The 15285-nt window shown below is 42.4% G+C and overlaps 1 protein-coding gene across 1 annotated transcript; it reads left to right on the top strand.

Annotated features, from left to right (window-relative positions):
- Positions 1-553: 553 nt before the first annotated feature.
- On the top strand, positions 554-832 carry LOC307068883 (cytochrome b-c1 complex subunit 7-like; the record flags this gene model as incomplete). Its single annotated transcript, XM_079726970.1, has 1 exon — positions 554-832. The coding sequence occupies one exon, from the start codon at positions 554-556 to the stop codon at positions 830-832; it is 279 nt and encodes a 92-aa protein (XP_079583096.1).
- Between the last annotated feature and the right edge of the window lie 14453 nt (positions 833-15285).

Raw genomic sequence — 15285 nt, 5'->3', positions numbered from 1 at the left:
CATTATCTTCTGACTTAGCTTTCTTGCAATAACAAACAACCCTCATTTACAGTAATTTATAGGAATAAACATTTTTTCTTGCTCACAAGTCATTAGCTATGGGTTGGGCATGGCTGCTGTAGATCTGATCAGCTCTGCAGCTTTTGCAACTGTACCCTGGAACTCTCCCTGTGAAATGTTGTCCCAAAGCACTACTTCCTAACCTAACAGTTTCTCACATGAATTGTCAATAAAAGTTAAAATTGTTTTAATTACAATGTATTTCTGCTTATAAAGGCAATATGTGCTTAGGAAAGAACATCTGGAATCCATAAAAAAGTAAGAATATAAAATAAATAAGAATATAATGCACGTGACCCATAAATCCAATAGCTGGATATGATTAATACTGATTTTTGATATTTTTCCTTTTTGTTTTCACCTTTGTGTCAATGCATATATATGTAAGTTTTAATAAAATCAGAATTATGTTGTGCAAGTCATTCTGTAATCTTATAACAAAACCTAATGTATAAGACTTACCCAGCAGGCAACGCTTCTGTCTTGGGTTAAAATGGTGAGTAGGCCTGCCGTTGCAGCATCAAGCAAGTGGCTGGAGGGTATTCGAAAATGGTATTACAATGCTGCCGGGTTCAATAAACTGGGCTTAATGCGAGATGATACAATATATGAGAATGACGATGTAAAAGAAGCCATAAGAAGGCTTCCTGAGAATCTTTATAATGACAGGGTGTTTCGCATTAAGAGAGCACTGGACCTGACCATGAGGCAGCAGATCTTGCCTAAAGAGCAGTGGACAAAGTATGAGGAGGATAAATTCTACCATATCTGAAAGAGGTTATTCAGGAAAGAAAAGAGAAGAATGGGCAAAGAAATAATCATGTAGTCTAAATCTGGATGTGGCTATCCTAAAGTATTTTTATGAAGCTGGTTAAACCTAAAATGTAAAATGTAGAACTATTTGGGCTGTAAATGTATTAATTTAAATAAAACTCTATTATAATTATTAAAAAAAGAAAAACCTAATGTATACTGTAATCATATATTTCTTTGTCTTTGTGGACTTTAAATACAGGAATGTAAATGGCTGCATAATATCCCAGAATATGCATGCTCCATAACTTAGTTAACCCTTGCTCCATTGTTAAAGTGTCTCCTTTGTTCTGCAAGTAAGGCTACAGTTCATGTTTTTGTAAATAAATCGGAATATTGGTCATCTATTACATCTTTATGAAAGATTTCTAGAAGAGTAACATGAATTCTAGTGTTGGGGTGAGTTTATGTCAAACTCACCACATAAACCTGACATCTCAGTGTAATGGGGGATAAATATGCTTGCAGTTGAAGTCATATGACCATGAGTTATCTGGTTGTTGAGAGTAAACCCAAGGGCAGGCCACGTTCAATTGACTAGGGGTAAGGAGTTTAGTTGGAGGAGGTAGGTAATGAAGTAATGTAGGAAAGAGGTGTTGCATTAGCGAGTCCCATTTTTATGCCAGGCACTGTTTTTTTTGTTTGTTTGTTTGTTTTGGCTGCGTTGGGTCTTCGTTGCTGCATGCGGGCTTTCTCTAGTTGTGGCAAGCGGGGGCTGCTCTTCGTTGTGGCACGCGGGCATCTCATTGCGGTGGCTGCTCGTTGTGGTTCACAGGCTCTAGGCGCGCGGGCTTCAGTAGTTGTGGCACGTGGGCTCAGTAGTTGTGGTACAAGGGCTTAGTTGCTCCGTGGCATGTGGGATCTTCCCAGACCAGGGATCGAACCCGTGTCCCCTGTATTGGCAGGCGGATTCTTAACCACTGCACCACCAGGGAATTCCTACTGTTTTGTTTCTGAGCTGTTTGTTCTGCCTTCCTGCTGGCACTATCCTGCTAGCAAGTCCTCCTCTTGCCTTGGCCTTTGCATTAGTATTTATACTATCTGACCAGCCAGTCACATGTCCTCAATGGGCACACACTTACAACTTATCTTCCATACATACACAGCAAATTTTAATCACTCTTATACATCTAAACATCTGAAATAGTTCTTATGACAGCCAGTATGACCATATCAGCTTATCTATGCAGGACTAGTTTTTACTGTAAGTATTTGTTCTTCTTAGAGTCAAGAGGATATTTAATTCATATGCTATTTGCCTTTTAGAAAGCTTCACAAGGATATGGTGGCTTATATAGCACCATATGTAGCACTAGATCTTCAGGAAACAATTCAGCAGTGACCATAAGTTGGGGCAATGCAGATGGGAAAGCCTTCTCTCGAGGTCAGATCCACATAATGATATGATTACTACTAGAAAGGGAAGAATCCTGATTGGCTTCAGCTGACCAGGTAGAATACATTTATTACAAATATTTATTTATTGTTAATTTATTTTATTGAAGTATAGTTGATTTACAATGTTATGTTAATATCTGCTTTACAGCAAAGTGATTCAGTTATACATTTACATACATTCTTTTTCATATTCTTTTCCATTATGGTTTATCACATGATATTGAGTATATTGAATATAGTTCCCTGTGCTATACAGTAGGAACTCACTGTTTTTGTTTTGTTTTGTTTTGTTTTGTTTTTGCGGTACGCGGGCCTCTCACCGCTGTGGCCCCTCCCGTTGCGGAGCACAGGCTCCAGACGCGCAGGCCCAGCGGCCATGGCTCACGGGCCCAGCCGCTCCACGGCATGTGGGATCCTCCTGGACTGGGGCAAGGACCCGCGTCCCCTGCATCGGCAGGCGGACTCTCAACCACTGCGCCACCAGGGAAGCCCAAGGCAGATACTCCTGGTCTTTGACCAAAGCAGGCCGCCCCCTGCCATCTCCTATTCCTCCACCAGTCCTTTTTAATAGTGTGTACACCTGCTCTTTTTATGGAAGATAAATCTAAAATGACCACGTGACCCAGCAGTCCCACTCCTGGGCATATATCCAGAGAAAACCATAATTTGAAAAGATACATGCACTCCTGTGTTCATAGCAGCACTATTTATAATAGGCAAGACATGGAAGCAACCTAAGTGTCCATCGATAGATGAATGGATAAAAAAGACGTGGTGCATATATACAATGGAATATTAGCCATAAAAAGAATGAAATAATGCCATTTGCAGCAACATGGATGGACCTAGAGATTATCATACTAAGTGAAGTAAGTCCGACAAAGAAAGACAAGTATCATATGATATCGCTTATATGTGGAATCTAAAAAAAAATGATTCAAGTGAACTTATTTACAAAGCAGAAATAGACTCACAGACATAGAAAACAAACTTATGGTTACCAAAGGGGAAGGGGGGAGGGATAAATTAGGAGTTTGGGATGAACAGATACACACGACTCTATATAAAATAGATAAACAACAAGGACCTACTGTAGAGCACAGGGAACTATACTCAATATCTTGTAATAACCCATAATGGAAGAGAATGTAGGAAAAAAATACATGTATTTGTGTATTGTATGTATAACTGAATCACTTTTCTGTACATCTGAAACTAACACAGCATTATAAATCCACTCTATTTCAATAGAAACTTTTTAAAAAATTAAAATAAAATGATCTCTCTCTCTAACACACACACACATCCACATCCACACATGAACTATTCTAACACTCTGCAGCACTGCCTGTCATCCCTCAGTCCCTAAAATCACCATCGCCCACAAGCTAAATTCAGTCAGCTGCTGGAGGACAAATTTAAGAGTTTCATTTTTTAGCTGGAGAGGTATCCAACCTTTATAAAAAGGAAAACTCTTCTTACAGACTTCCAGTTTCAACTTACATTGTTTTTATCATCATAATGTTATATAGTATGTACAAACATAATATATGAATAGGTCTCCAGGAATTCTTGTAAGGACTTCAATGACTAAGCTTGTTTTGTCTGCACAAAAATCCTTCGATGTCAAAACTGTTATTATCCCTATTTTCTAAAGCCGGTTTTCAAACATAGGCACGATCGTTGCAGATCCATGACCTTAACCAGTATTCTCCTTCTAAATGTTTATTTCTTTGAAACAAAGATAACAAGAAAGCATAGTTTAAAATTGCATATGAACGAAGCAGTAAAACCAAGAAAATTAAAACAACACACACACACACACATACACACCATACATGCACTCCGATACATATGCATGTATGTGTTTGTGTGTGTGTGTAGAGAGAGAGACAAAAAGAGAGGGGGAGAGAGACAGAGACAGAGAGAGACAGAGAGACGGGAGGGAGAGAATGCTATGGCAGCTTGTCATTTCTGTATACCAATTTCTGTATCAGTCACTTTTGCTTGCAGTGACAAACAGTCCCCCAGAACTTAATGGCTTACAGTCATAAACATTTATTTCTCACACACGTTGCGTGTCGGCAGTGACACCTCACCTGTGGGTCAGTTGCATGGACTGTGGCTTTGCTCAGCTCTGACTGGCTCTGCTTTGCTTCACTTGTCTTCCTTATTCTAGCGTGCAGGCTCAAGGAGCTCTTGAGGCGGTCTGCCCATTTCTGGCCAAGAGGACGTGCAAAAGGCTAAGCCAAACCACACAACCATACTCAAAGCTTTTGTTTGAACTTGATCTATATCACATGACCTCCTATTTCATTGGCCAAACGTAAGTTATGTAGCCAAGTCTAGAATCAATAGGGCAGAAAGGTCCTCTGAGAAGGAGGCAAGAGAATGAATAGTTGTGAACAGTAATACAATACACCGCCTCTTCTTTATGTGTTTAAAGATTGCAAGGCCAAATTCTGTTATCAGCTACCCGACAGCTAACTATCTTATGGTGTCATCACAATCCATGCTTATTGACTAAGAGAGCTAATTCATCCAGGAGAAGTTTCTCTGGAATAAGTATGTGTGCACTGCTTTTATCCTTCCATTTAATTGCAAAGATTTGTGCATTATCAGCATGCTAATTTGAAAGAACATTAAAGAACTGAAATTTTTAAAAAAAATCTTGTTGCTTTTTTGCTTCTGTATTAGCACAACTTATTCTGCACAGGCTCCAGCTAGAGGGGCTCTTCAAACCAAAGAGATTTTAGGATGCATTCAGAGAACCATATACTTTTGCATCCTTTTTTGTTACCTTAATTACTTTCCTATTTGCATTCCAAATGCTACTTTATTGAATTTCAATTCAAATTCAGATTATGGTCTCCTAGATAAGAAGGCATTGCTAGCCTATGCTTATTGTTATAAATGGCCCTTGGAGAAATCTGAAGCTTCTGTTGCATTACCTTAAAAATTTGAATGTTCCTTTTGATCCAGAGAGGGGACAAGTTGGACTAAAATGCCTATTGCGGTAGGAAGCTGACATTCTAAAGAATATGATTTTTGTAAAACTCATTTATTTGAGCATTACATCACCAGCACTGGCTCAATTTGATATTAATGTTTAATTCAGAATGTCCATTTTGCTAGGCAAATGAGAAATCCTGCTGTTAGCTTTTTGAGTAATTCAACTTTCTACAATGTATTTTCATTTCATTGGAGCCTTTAAGGTACTTGACTTCGATCTATCCCACCCACACCCCATTTCTTTTTGTTGCATGCATCATTGGTTCCAAGGGGACATGGGACAGCCTTCTGAAAGCGCTTCTTTCTTTTATTGTGTCCCTGTCAACTTCAGAGCCTCAGTCTCAGTACATATGAACCCTCAGGAACTCCACAGGACTAAATCAGAAAAGCCAGGTTAACAGTGAAGTATGGCTTAGATGGTGCAAATGGAACTCTCAGATTTTATTGTGGGTGGACATGTCTGGCCAGACAGTGGGACAAGAAGTAATGGGGTTCAGGACACGCTACCTCAAAATATGGCACCTTAACATATGGGTTATTTCAAACTGAAGGAATTTGAGAAATGGCAGGTGGTGGAAGGACTCTCTGACTTTCCTGTGAAACAGATCATAAGATCTTCATGTGAGAAGTACCCTCCCGATACTTGGAGGGAAGGAGCATCTTGATGTCCACAGATGGAGGGACACCGAGAGGAACCTGAACCAACAGGCCTTGCTAAGTTTCCCAGAGTTGACTACCCTTAGCTCATACCCTTTTGTCCTATCATATTTTTCCACGACTTTCCACTCATCACCAGGCCTAATATAGAAACACTCAAGTGTAACTGTTTCTTCAGGTCTTCGTTTCCTTTCTTAAGGTTCCCAAGTCATGTAAAAAATACATTAAATAGATTTGTATGCTTGTCTCTTGTTTAATCTTTATTTTGTTATGGAGACGTAGCTGAGAACCTAAGAGAGGTAGAGGAAAGATATTTTTCCTCCCCTACAAGGGAGATGTGTTATCTGGTCATGTTCAATCTTTAATAAACAGGAAATGTGTCAAATTTCAATACCTTTTTTGATTTATAAGTTTATAGGGGGAAAGAGCACTGGTACGCTAAAGCAGGCAAAATGGTTCGCTCCTGTAATATACTGAATAACTGCTACTCAAATTTCATCTGCAAAACAGCAGCAACAGCATCTCAGCGATTGTTAGAAATGCAGAAATCTCAAGCCTGATTCTTGACCTACTGAATCAGAATCTGAATTTTTACATGTCCCCAGGGATGTGTAGAACATTAAAGTTTGAGAAGAGCATACCAGAGGATTCGACACATCATTTCATCAGATACAGACTATGAATAGACCAAGGCTGGAGTGTGAAGATAGAGATATGTATTCTTTTGGTACAGATCGTTTCTGGTACCCAAACTCCTTTTCCACCACTGTCTTTCCCTGTGGTTCTATCCCAATCCCACCCCACCTACTTTACTGTACAGCTTCCAAAGCCTTCCAGGTGCTTCATCCATCCAAGGCGTCCCAAAAGCCCTCACCAAGACCAGGTCTCCATCTAAGCTGTACAGTGGAATCGCCATTAAAGCTTGAAAAGATTGATACCAGAGTCTCACCCTCAGAGTTTCTGATTTAATTAATCTGCTGGACATTCCTATGTGCAGCTCAAGTTGAGAACTTGTCCACTAGTCCTGCTCTTTAACTCTCTTAGAAGACCTAAGATTGATTTTCTACGATCCACACTAAAAGGTTTATAGATGTTAATGACTTACTTGATAAATCCAAAGAATGTTTCCATCTTGACTGGGAACTACCTCACCCAAGAGGCTAATCTCTAGTGGTTTTGAATTTCCTACTCTTCAGAGGGCTACTCGAATCAAACAAGGAGAGTTGCTGCCGTCTTCTACGGAGGCTGAGGGATTGCTGAGGATATTCAGAGGGTGGCTTGATATCTTCCCAATGGGGTAGGGAATCACCATTGCTTTTATCATAAGGAAGCAGTCAGCTCTCTTGGGCCCATGAGTGAGGAGTTCCTGACTCCTTGGTACATTCTGGCCGCCTGGGTGGCAAATACCTATGTTGCTCCCCTCTTCCTAGAATGGTTAAGAAGACAGAAGAAATCCAAAACATCAGGAGTGATCAGACTTTGGTGATGCTTATCATCTGTCAGCATGGCTCACAACTTGGCAAAGAATGTGTGGAAGGGCCTCCTCTTCTCAGGAGAAATCCAATGCTATTCTGCTGCCAAAGAGGAACCAATGAAGCACCTAAAGCATCTTCTGCTTTGTCTCTACTCTTCAGTGGATATTTGGTTGTTGCCTAACCAGCAGCTATTCCATACTTTTCCCTTCTTAACAGGACCCAGTCGTATCCTACTATGGAGCAGCTGGGATTTCGGAATGGACTTACTCTCTGTGCCAGCTCTAATGGTGAGGCCTAATTGGCTTAAACCAAACATTTGTCCCAGTAATTGGTTCAGGGATGAGTTGTAACCTAGCTCTAAGCCAATCTGTAAAGACCTCCCTGGCCGGTTAGCTAGTGTTATGATCTGAATGTTTGTGTGCCCCCCAAATTCATATATTGAAGTCCTGACCCCCAGTGTGATGGTATTTGGAGGTGGGCCTTTGTGAGGTAATTAGGTTTAAAGTAGGTCATGAGGGTGATGCCCTCATGCCATCATGAGGTGGCCTTATAAGTAGAGGAGGAGGTATAAGAGCCCTCTGTCTCCACATGCATACACCAGAGGAAGGCCATGTGAGCACACAGCGAGAAGGCAGCCATCTACAACCCAGGACATGGACTCTCAGCAAACACTGAATCTGTTGGCACCTTGATCTTGGGTTTCCCAGCCTCCAGAACTGTGAGAAATAAATCTCTGTTGCTTAAGCCACCCAGTCTGTAGTATTTTGTTATAGCAGCCTGAGCTAAGACAGCTAGTGATTGGTTACTATGTGAATGAGGGTGGCACACACCTAAGTTGATCCAGTCAAGGCAAAGGCAGAACACTGTCCAGTCATTGAAGGAAAGAAAGTTTTCTCTCTAGGACTGAACCTGAAAGGAAAGCGTATAGCCCCAGATGCTTCTGGAATGCTCTCGTAGACAGCGGTGACACCATGGGTGGCAGCATGGAGAGACAGAAAGAATCCTGCCATAGAACTTTCCATGTGTGTGACACTGCAAATGGTCTTATGTGAACTGGTGTGAATCAGGATTTCTGTTACTTTGAAACTGAAAATATCTTAGCTGATACATGTCTTGATCTGGACTAAATGGCCCCAGGTCTTACAATGGCGTGATAGTCTCTTTGTGCCCCTATGATGAAGAGAATGCTGCTTTACCAAGAACAGGCTCAGAACACTGGTTTTCAAACTTATCTGAACACTGGAATCACCCAGGAGTTTCAAAAGATACTGATGCCTGTGTCTCATCCCCCAGAGATTGTGATTTAATTATTTTGAGTGTGATTGTGGTTTTATGTGTCTGCCTGTCTTATTTGCTTAATTTTGGTGGTGAGAGGGCAGGTGGCAACTGAAAAGAAGTGGGAAATTCTGATATAACAAATAAATAAGCACATATCAAATTTTAAATTTTTCTATTACCATACCCAGGATGCTTCTTCTCCTAGCCGTGACCCCTAGGACTCTGGGATAAGAGGAAAAAAGAAATAATCCCAGTTTATAGAATCTTGAGGGGATTTCATTAACCTTGTGATACCCAGAAAACAAAGTCAGTGAATGATGCCATTCCCTGAGTTAATTTCCGAGAAGCAAATGTTCACAAAGGGTTTATAGGTCCCAGTATGACAATATCTTCTCTAGTTTCTGCTCTGTTCCCCATCTCTTCTCCAGTCACCAAGACAACCCACGTAGGTATTAGCCAAGAAACCCAGAAGGGACATTTTTAGTGTTTTACCTCATCTCCTTTCTTAGACGGTTCAGAGAATGATTCATATTTGAGAAATTCCTGGGATAGATGAATTAGAGATTCTCAAGCTCCAAAACTATGACAGGTCAGATTGTGGGAAGGGACATATCCCTATTAGAGAGCCATTGAAGACGTAGCAGTGGTACACCAAAACAAATATTAGTTCCAATAAAAGGAAGAAAAAGACAATTGCTATGCAAATATAGGACCACTTAACTTTAGGGGAGGAATGTCAGAGGCCTTATTCAGATCTCAAGAAAAGGAGAAAGAGTCAAATGTTTTCTGCCTAAATTCACTGTGATTGTGCTTTCATACCAGGCTTCCGTATGACTAATGTAAAATGCCTTTAGCATTAGGCCTCAGCAACCTTAACTTGCTAGTGTTCTTTAACATTTGGTTATAAGGAAGTGTGCCTTGGCTTGCACCTAGTATTTTCTCTCCTCAGCAGCTACATGATATATCAATCAGCTTCTACTGCTTAACAAACAATTCCAGAGCTCATTGGCATACAACAATAAACATTTGTTCACACTCTAATAGGTCTGAGAATTGGCTGGAATGGCTCTGGTTCAGATCCTGTGTCTGAAGTTCAGTTCCAATGGCTGTGCTCCACATTCCTTTTATGCTATGAGGGATGTGTCCTTCTAGTGGCAATGACGGAAATACAAGGAGGAAAAGCGAAAACATGTGTTTTCTATTATTGCCAAGGCTTGGAACAAGTGCACTATCTCTCATGTTCCATAGACTGAAGCAAGTCACATGGCCCAAGCCCAACATCAGTGAAGCAGAAAAATATACTCCAGCCAGTGGTATGAAATTCAAAGTCACGTGACAAGGGTATGGATTCAAGGAGAAGTGAAGAATGGGAACAATAATGGGGTCTATCACACATGATCGAGTCCAGACTCTAAAGCAGAGGTTGGCAGACTTTTTCTATAAAAACGCAGATAGTGAATATTTTAGCTTTTGTGGGCCATATGGTCTCTGTCACAACTATTCATCTCTGCCATTTGCCATCGTAGTGCCAAAGCAGCCATAGACGATATATAAATGAATGAGCATGGATGTATTCCAATAAAACTTAAGTTATTGACACTGAAATTTGAATTTCATATCATTTTCCTATGTTACAAAATATTCTTCTTCTTTTCACTTTTTCCAACCATTTAAAAATACAAAAACCATGATGAGTTCACAGGTTATACAAAAACAAGTAGCAGGTCAGAACTGACCCACAAGCCATAGTTTGCCCACCCCTGCCCCTCAGTTGTCTGCTGCCTCAAGTCTCACCTGCCATCTGACATTCCAACCATATGAAAACAGAATTTCCCAAATAACCCATTCGATTTAGTGGTCTTACCCAGCACTAAAATTTAAATGGCTTAGCACAATAAGTGTTTATTTCTCACGCATATAATGGGGCTGTGGAATCAGTTGAGCATTTGAACTGTACTCCATTCAATCATTTAATGACTCAGTCTCCTGTTTTGTGGCTTGGTCTTCCAGAAGATTCTTCAGATCTTCTCTGTTCTGCAGTCAAATGAAGAAGAGAGTAAGGACTGTGGGACAGAAGGTTGTATGGGCCAGGCTTGGAGTGTATCCCTTCCGCTTGTGTTCCTTTGGTGAGGACCCCATCCTTTGGCCACATGTAACAGTAGAGGAAGCTAGAAATGAAGTTGAATGAATGAATGAATGAGTTGTGAGTATAGGAAAATTTCATTCATTTAGAACAGTGAACACATTGCTCTTAGTAGATGACTAAAACATGAACATCAACTGAACTTGTTAAAAAGCAAGCAGGACTGTTATAACCAGCTCAGGTAAATTTCGTGTTCCCTTTTCCCCTTTCTTTGTGTTTCCAAAGGTGTTGTAGGTCTTTTGCAAAATGTGCCCTCCTCTATGTCAATTTCCTTTCACCAGTTAAAAACAGAATTATTTCACTCAGGCCTGCCTTACCTTTGCCCTTCCTCTGACAGTGTGTTTGCTCAGGTTAGGGACTACCAAGGACTTAGAGGCATAGCAGTTTTGCTAGGCAGCTTCCTACCCACCCCGTCCCCGAATGCCACCCCCCAACCCCCAAGTTTGCTGCCTTGAGTGTGGCCTTGCCTCTCCAGCCCATCTGCACTTGATCTTGGCTGAAATGGAATTAATGACATTCGCTGTTAGCCTGTTTGTCTCACACAGCTCCAGGATGTGTCCCTTTGTCCCTTTGTCGGTATGCTGCCTCATACAACAGCTGCTGCTCTCAGCCATCCCTACTGAGAGAAAACAACGGTCCTTCCTGTTGATAGAGCTCCTTTGCTCTGAATCAAAGAAAGGATGTTAAGGCCACGGAGTCCTATTTAATGCTGTGTCTGGGGGCTATTGGTTTTTTGATCATACATACTCTTGCTAGGATTAAGTCCAGCATGAGTCTTAAGGGTATATTCTGGGAGGGGCTACAAAGCACAAAGGGCAGAAAAGACGAATAACGTGATGAGTTCACTTCTTTTTTTTTTAATTTAATTTTTTATATTAGAGTATAGTTGATTAACAACGTTGTGTTAGTTTCAGGTGTACAGCAAAGTGATTCAGTTATACATACGTATATATCTATTTTTTTTCAGATTCTTTTCCCATATAGGTTATTACAGAATATTGAGTAGAGTTCCCTGTGCTATATAGTAGGTCCTCGTTGATTATCTGTTTTATATGATGGGTTCTCTTCTGCTTCTGCGAGGAGTCCATTCCCCACTTCCTAGGTCATCTGGCCCGCAGAACACAGAACGACCAGGAGCTGAGACTTATGTGCCTCTCTTTACTTGTGACATGACATGGAAAATTCCAGAAAGCAGTGCTATCTCCCTTCCTAGCTTTTGCTCTTCTGTTGGATAGAGCCCCTCTTCACCTCTCTGCACCCAAACAGTCAGTTTTGTTCTGGATTCCTCTCTGCAGCTCTGTACCACTTCCAAGTTCAGAGATGGTGCTACCAGCAGTGCCCATCTGAATGTCTGGCTGTGGCTCAAGGGACTGATCCATAATAACCGTCTGCACGTCTGGCCTGGAATGCTGATGTGTGGTTACAGTATGAAGCTGATGATTTTTGAGGGCCATGTGCCAGGCACTGTGTCAAGTGTTCTGCCTGTATTATATCATTCAGTTTCCACCGGTACCCAAGAGTTGGCACCATTTCCTCCCATTTTGTGAATGAGGCAACTGAGGCTTGGACTGAATACCCGGGTCAAGGCCACATAGCTGGGAGGGGGCAGAGCCAGGGTTTGAAACCAATTCTCTGTTACTGCAGAATTTTTGATCCAGAATTCTGTGCTGCTACCTGTCAAACTAGTACAGCTACGACAAATCTAAGAGAATTTCTAGAATCTTAATACTAGAGTGTGGTCTATAGACCAGGAGCATCAGCATCACCTCGGAGCTGCTATTAGAAATGCAGGATCTCAGAAAATCCACACGTGCATTTTAGCAAGACTGGTGTGATTCGTAGGTATGTGAAAGTTGAAGACTCTCTCATCTAGAATGCCTTCTGTTACAGAAGAGTAAATGTCAAATGATGAGCCGCGGCTCCATCAGCTGGTGCAGACGCAGGACTGGCATGCAGGTCGCCACAGAGATGGGGCAGAGGATGCATTGCATGCAGAGAGGGAGGGGTGAGGCAAGAGAGTTGGTGGTGTCTTAAACTGGGTTCACGGGAACAGCCTCTAAAGGAGGTAGGGAGAAGCAGGATTGAGCAGAGGGAGAATTTGGACTTTAACATTTTTGCACAAGAGGACTCAGCAGATAACACGGGGAGCTGGGATCGCCCTTCAGGGTTGTCCCACACTGAGGCAAGGGGGACAGACCTTTGTACATCCCACCATTGACCAGTCATTGGATGATAATCCCAACTGAGCGTGATTCCCAGGGACAGACAGCTCTGAGCCCTGCATCATCGAGTGGGAGATGAATGCCTAGATCCTGAAGGGAGGGGGTCCGGGCCCTGCCCTGTGATGTTCACTACAGAGGAGGGAGAGGCTGCGGAAAGGTTTTAAGCTTTCTGCCAGGAACAACAGGATGTCATTCAGAATGACATCATAAAATTTGCATTTGCTAACAATCCCTTTGGCTCCTGTGTGGCAGTGGATCAGCAAGGACAAGAATCAAAGAAAAGCAATCTGTTAGTGAACAGTGGTCACTCAGACAAAAGGAGTAACCACCTTTAGAAGTGGGCAAATTCAAGAGAAGCTTTGTGCTTAGAAAGTACAAGATATTGCGATTAATTTGCTGTTGAAATGTGGAGACAAAGGATCCAGATGGACCATGGGCTTCTGAAAGGACTCACTGGGAGAATGAAGGTGGGTTTCTGGGAATGGGATCACTGAAGGAGAAGATCGGCAAAAAAGCATGAAAGTCTCAACAATTTAACAACATTCAGTTTGCCACAAAACTTTAAACTCTTCTTTGACTCATCTCATTTAGAATCATCATCCCCAGAAACCACAGTCCCTCCAGCATGCATGGCAGATATTGGGGGACAGTGCTTCAAATGTCAAGAAAATTTGAAGCTTCTGGGGTTTTTTTGTTGTTGTTTTTCCCATATTTGTTTTACTTAAATATATCTTACAAATGCTTTTGGTGAAATAGTTCTAAATTACCATTTTGTTGAGCATAAAAAATAACTCAAAAGAACAATCATAAGAAAATCAATTTGACATCTGAAAGAGCACACCTGTAAAATTAGACCAAAACCACTTATGTAAACAAAGGACCCTATGAAAATAGTGTCAAAGCAGAATTTCTGCTGCTGTATGTGTATGAGTTTGCTTGTGTTCCTTTTATTACTCCTTCTGAAGTGATATCAGACCTCTGTACCCCCGACACACAATTAATTCTCGGAGACAGTCTTGGGTGAAGTAGAAAAGAATAGCTTTATTGCTTTGCCAGGCAAAGGGGGCCACAGCGGGCTCGTGCCCTCAAAACTGTGTGTCCCCACCTGGAGGGGGTAGTCAGGAGTTTGACAGTAATGGTTCACAGAGGGTGTGATCAGCTCGTGGACGTTCTTCTGATTGGCTGGTGGGGAGGTAAGTGGGCGTCAGCATCATCAACCTTCTGGTTCCAGCTGGTCTGGGGTCTACGTGCTTGTGGGCAGCACGCAGTTAACTTCTCCCACCTGGCGGGGGTTTCAGTATCTGCTAAACAGCTCAAAGATATTGTTATGTGTGTCCCTTGAGGGGAACCAGGCCCCTGCCCCAAGGCTGCACTGTTGTTTCTCTTGACTGTTCCTCCCTTGTCTCCCCTCCCTTCCCTAATTAGCACCGACCTGTTGGAACTCAGGGAAGGTCAGGGGGGCTGAATGAAGCCTATTGCCTGTAATCAAGAAACTGGGGGCGGGGGAATTCCCTGGTCGTCCAGTGCTTAAGACTGCAGGCTTTCACTGCTGAGGGCAAGAGTTTGAAACCGAGTGCGGCCCTGTGGGGCTCCTGGGCACAGAGTCCCTTTTTCTCTCCTGTTTCTTGTAGGCAAGACTCCAGCCTCCATGACCTTCCCTGAGTTCCAAAGGGCAGATGTGAACAGTTGCTAATCAAGGGAGGAGCAGCCAAGAAACCACCTGAGGCAAGATTAAAGGGGCCCGAGAAGCTCATCAAGACTAGGAGACCCACCACCTGAGACCCTAATCTTGTCAGCAACCCCGCCCTTGAATCGTTGCCATAACACTCTTCACCAAACTCCCTTGGGTTGGGACACAGTTTTTTGAGGCAGGAGCCTGCTGTGTCCCGCTGTGCCTGGCAAAGCAATAAAGCTATCCTTTACTACTTCACCCAGAACTCTGACTTCGAGATTCGATTCGGCACCGGTGCACAGGGAGGCTGAGCTTTTGGCATCAGGTTCAGTCCCTGGTGAGGGAACTACCGCAAGCTGCACAGCGAAGAAAAACCCATGGGGGACACAGAAAGGCTTTTGAGCCCAGGAGCCCCATAGGGTCCTGCTCGGTTTCACTTCTCCATTTCTGTAACCACCCTCGTGGGCATGTTACCGAGCCCAAGCTCGCTCTGCTTGCCACTGACAGGCCAGTAAATCGGAGACGAGGTGTTGATGCAAGGAAGACGACTTTATC

This window comes from Hyperoodon ampullatus, assembly GCF_949752795.1.
Source record: "Hyperoodon ampullatus genome assembly, chromosome: X".
Taxonomy (NCBI): Eukaryota; Metazoa; Chordata; class Mammalia; order Artiodactyla; family Ziphiidae; genus Hyperoodon; species Hyperoodon ampullatus.
This window is presented reverse-complemented; position numbering and strand designations above follow the sequence as displayed.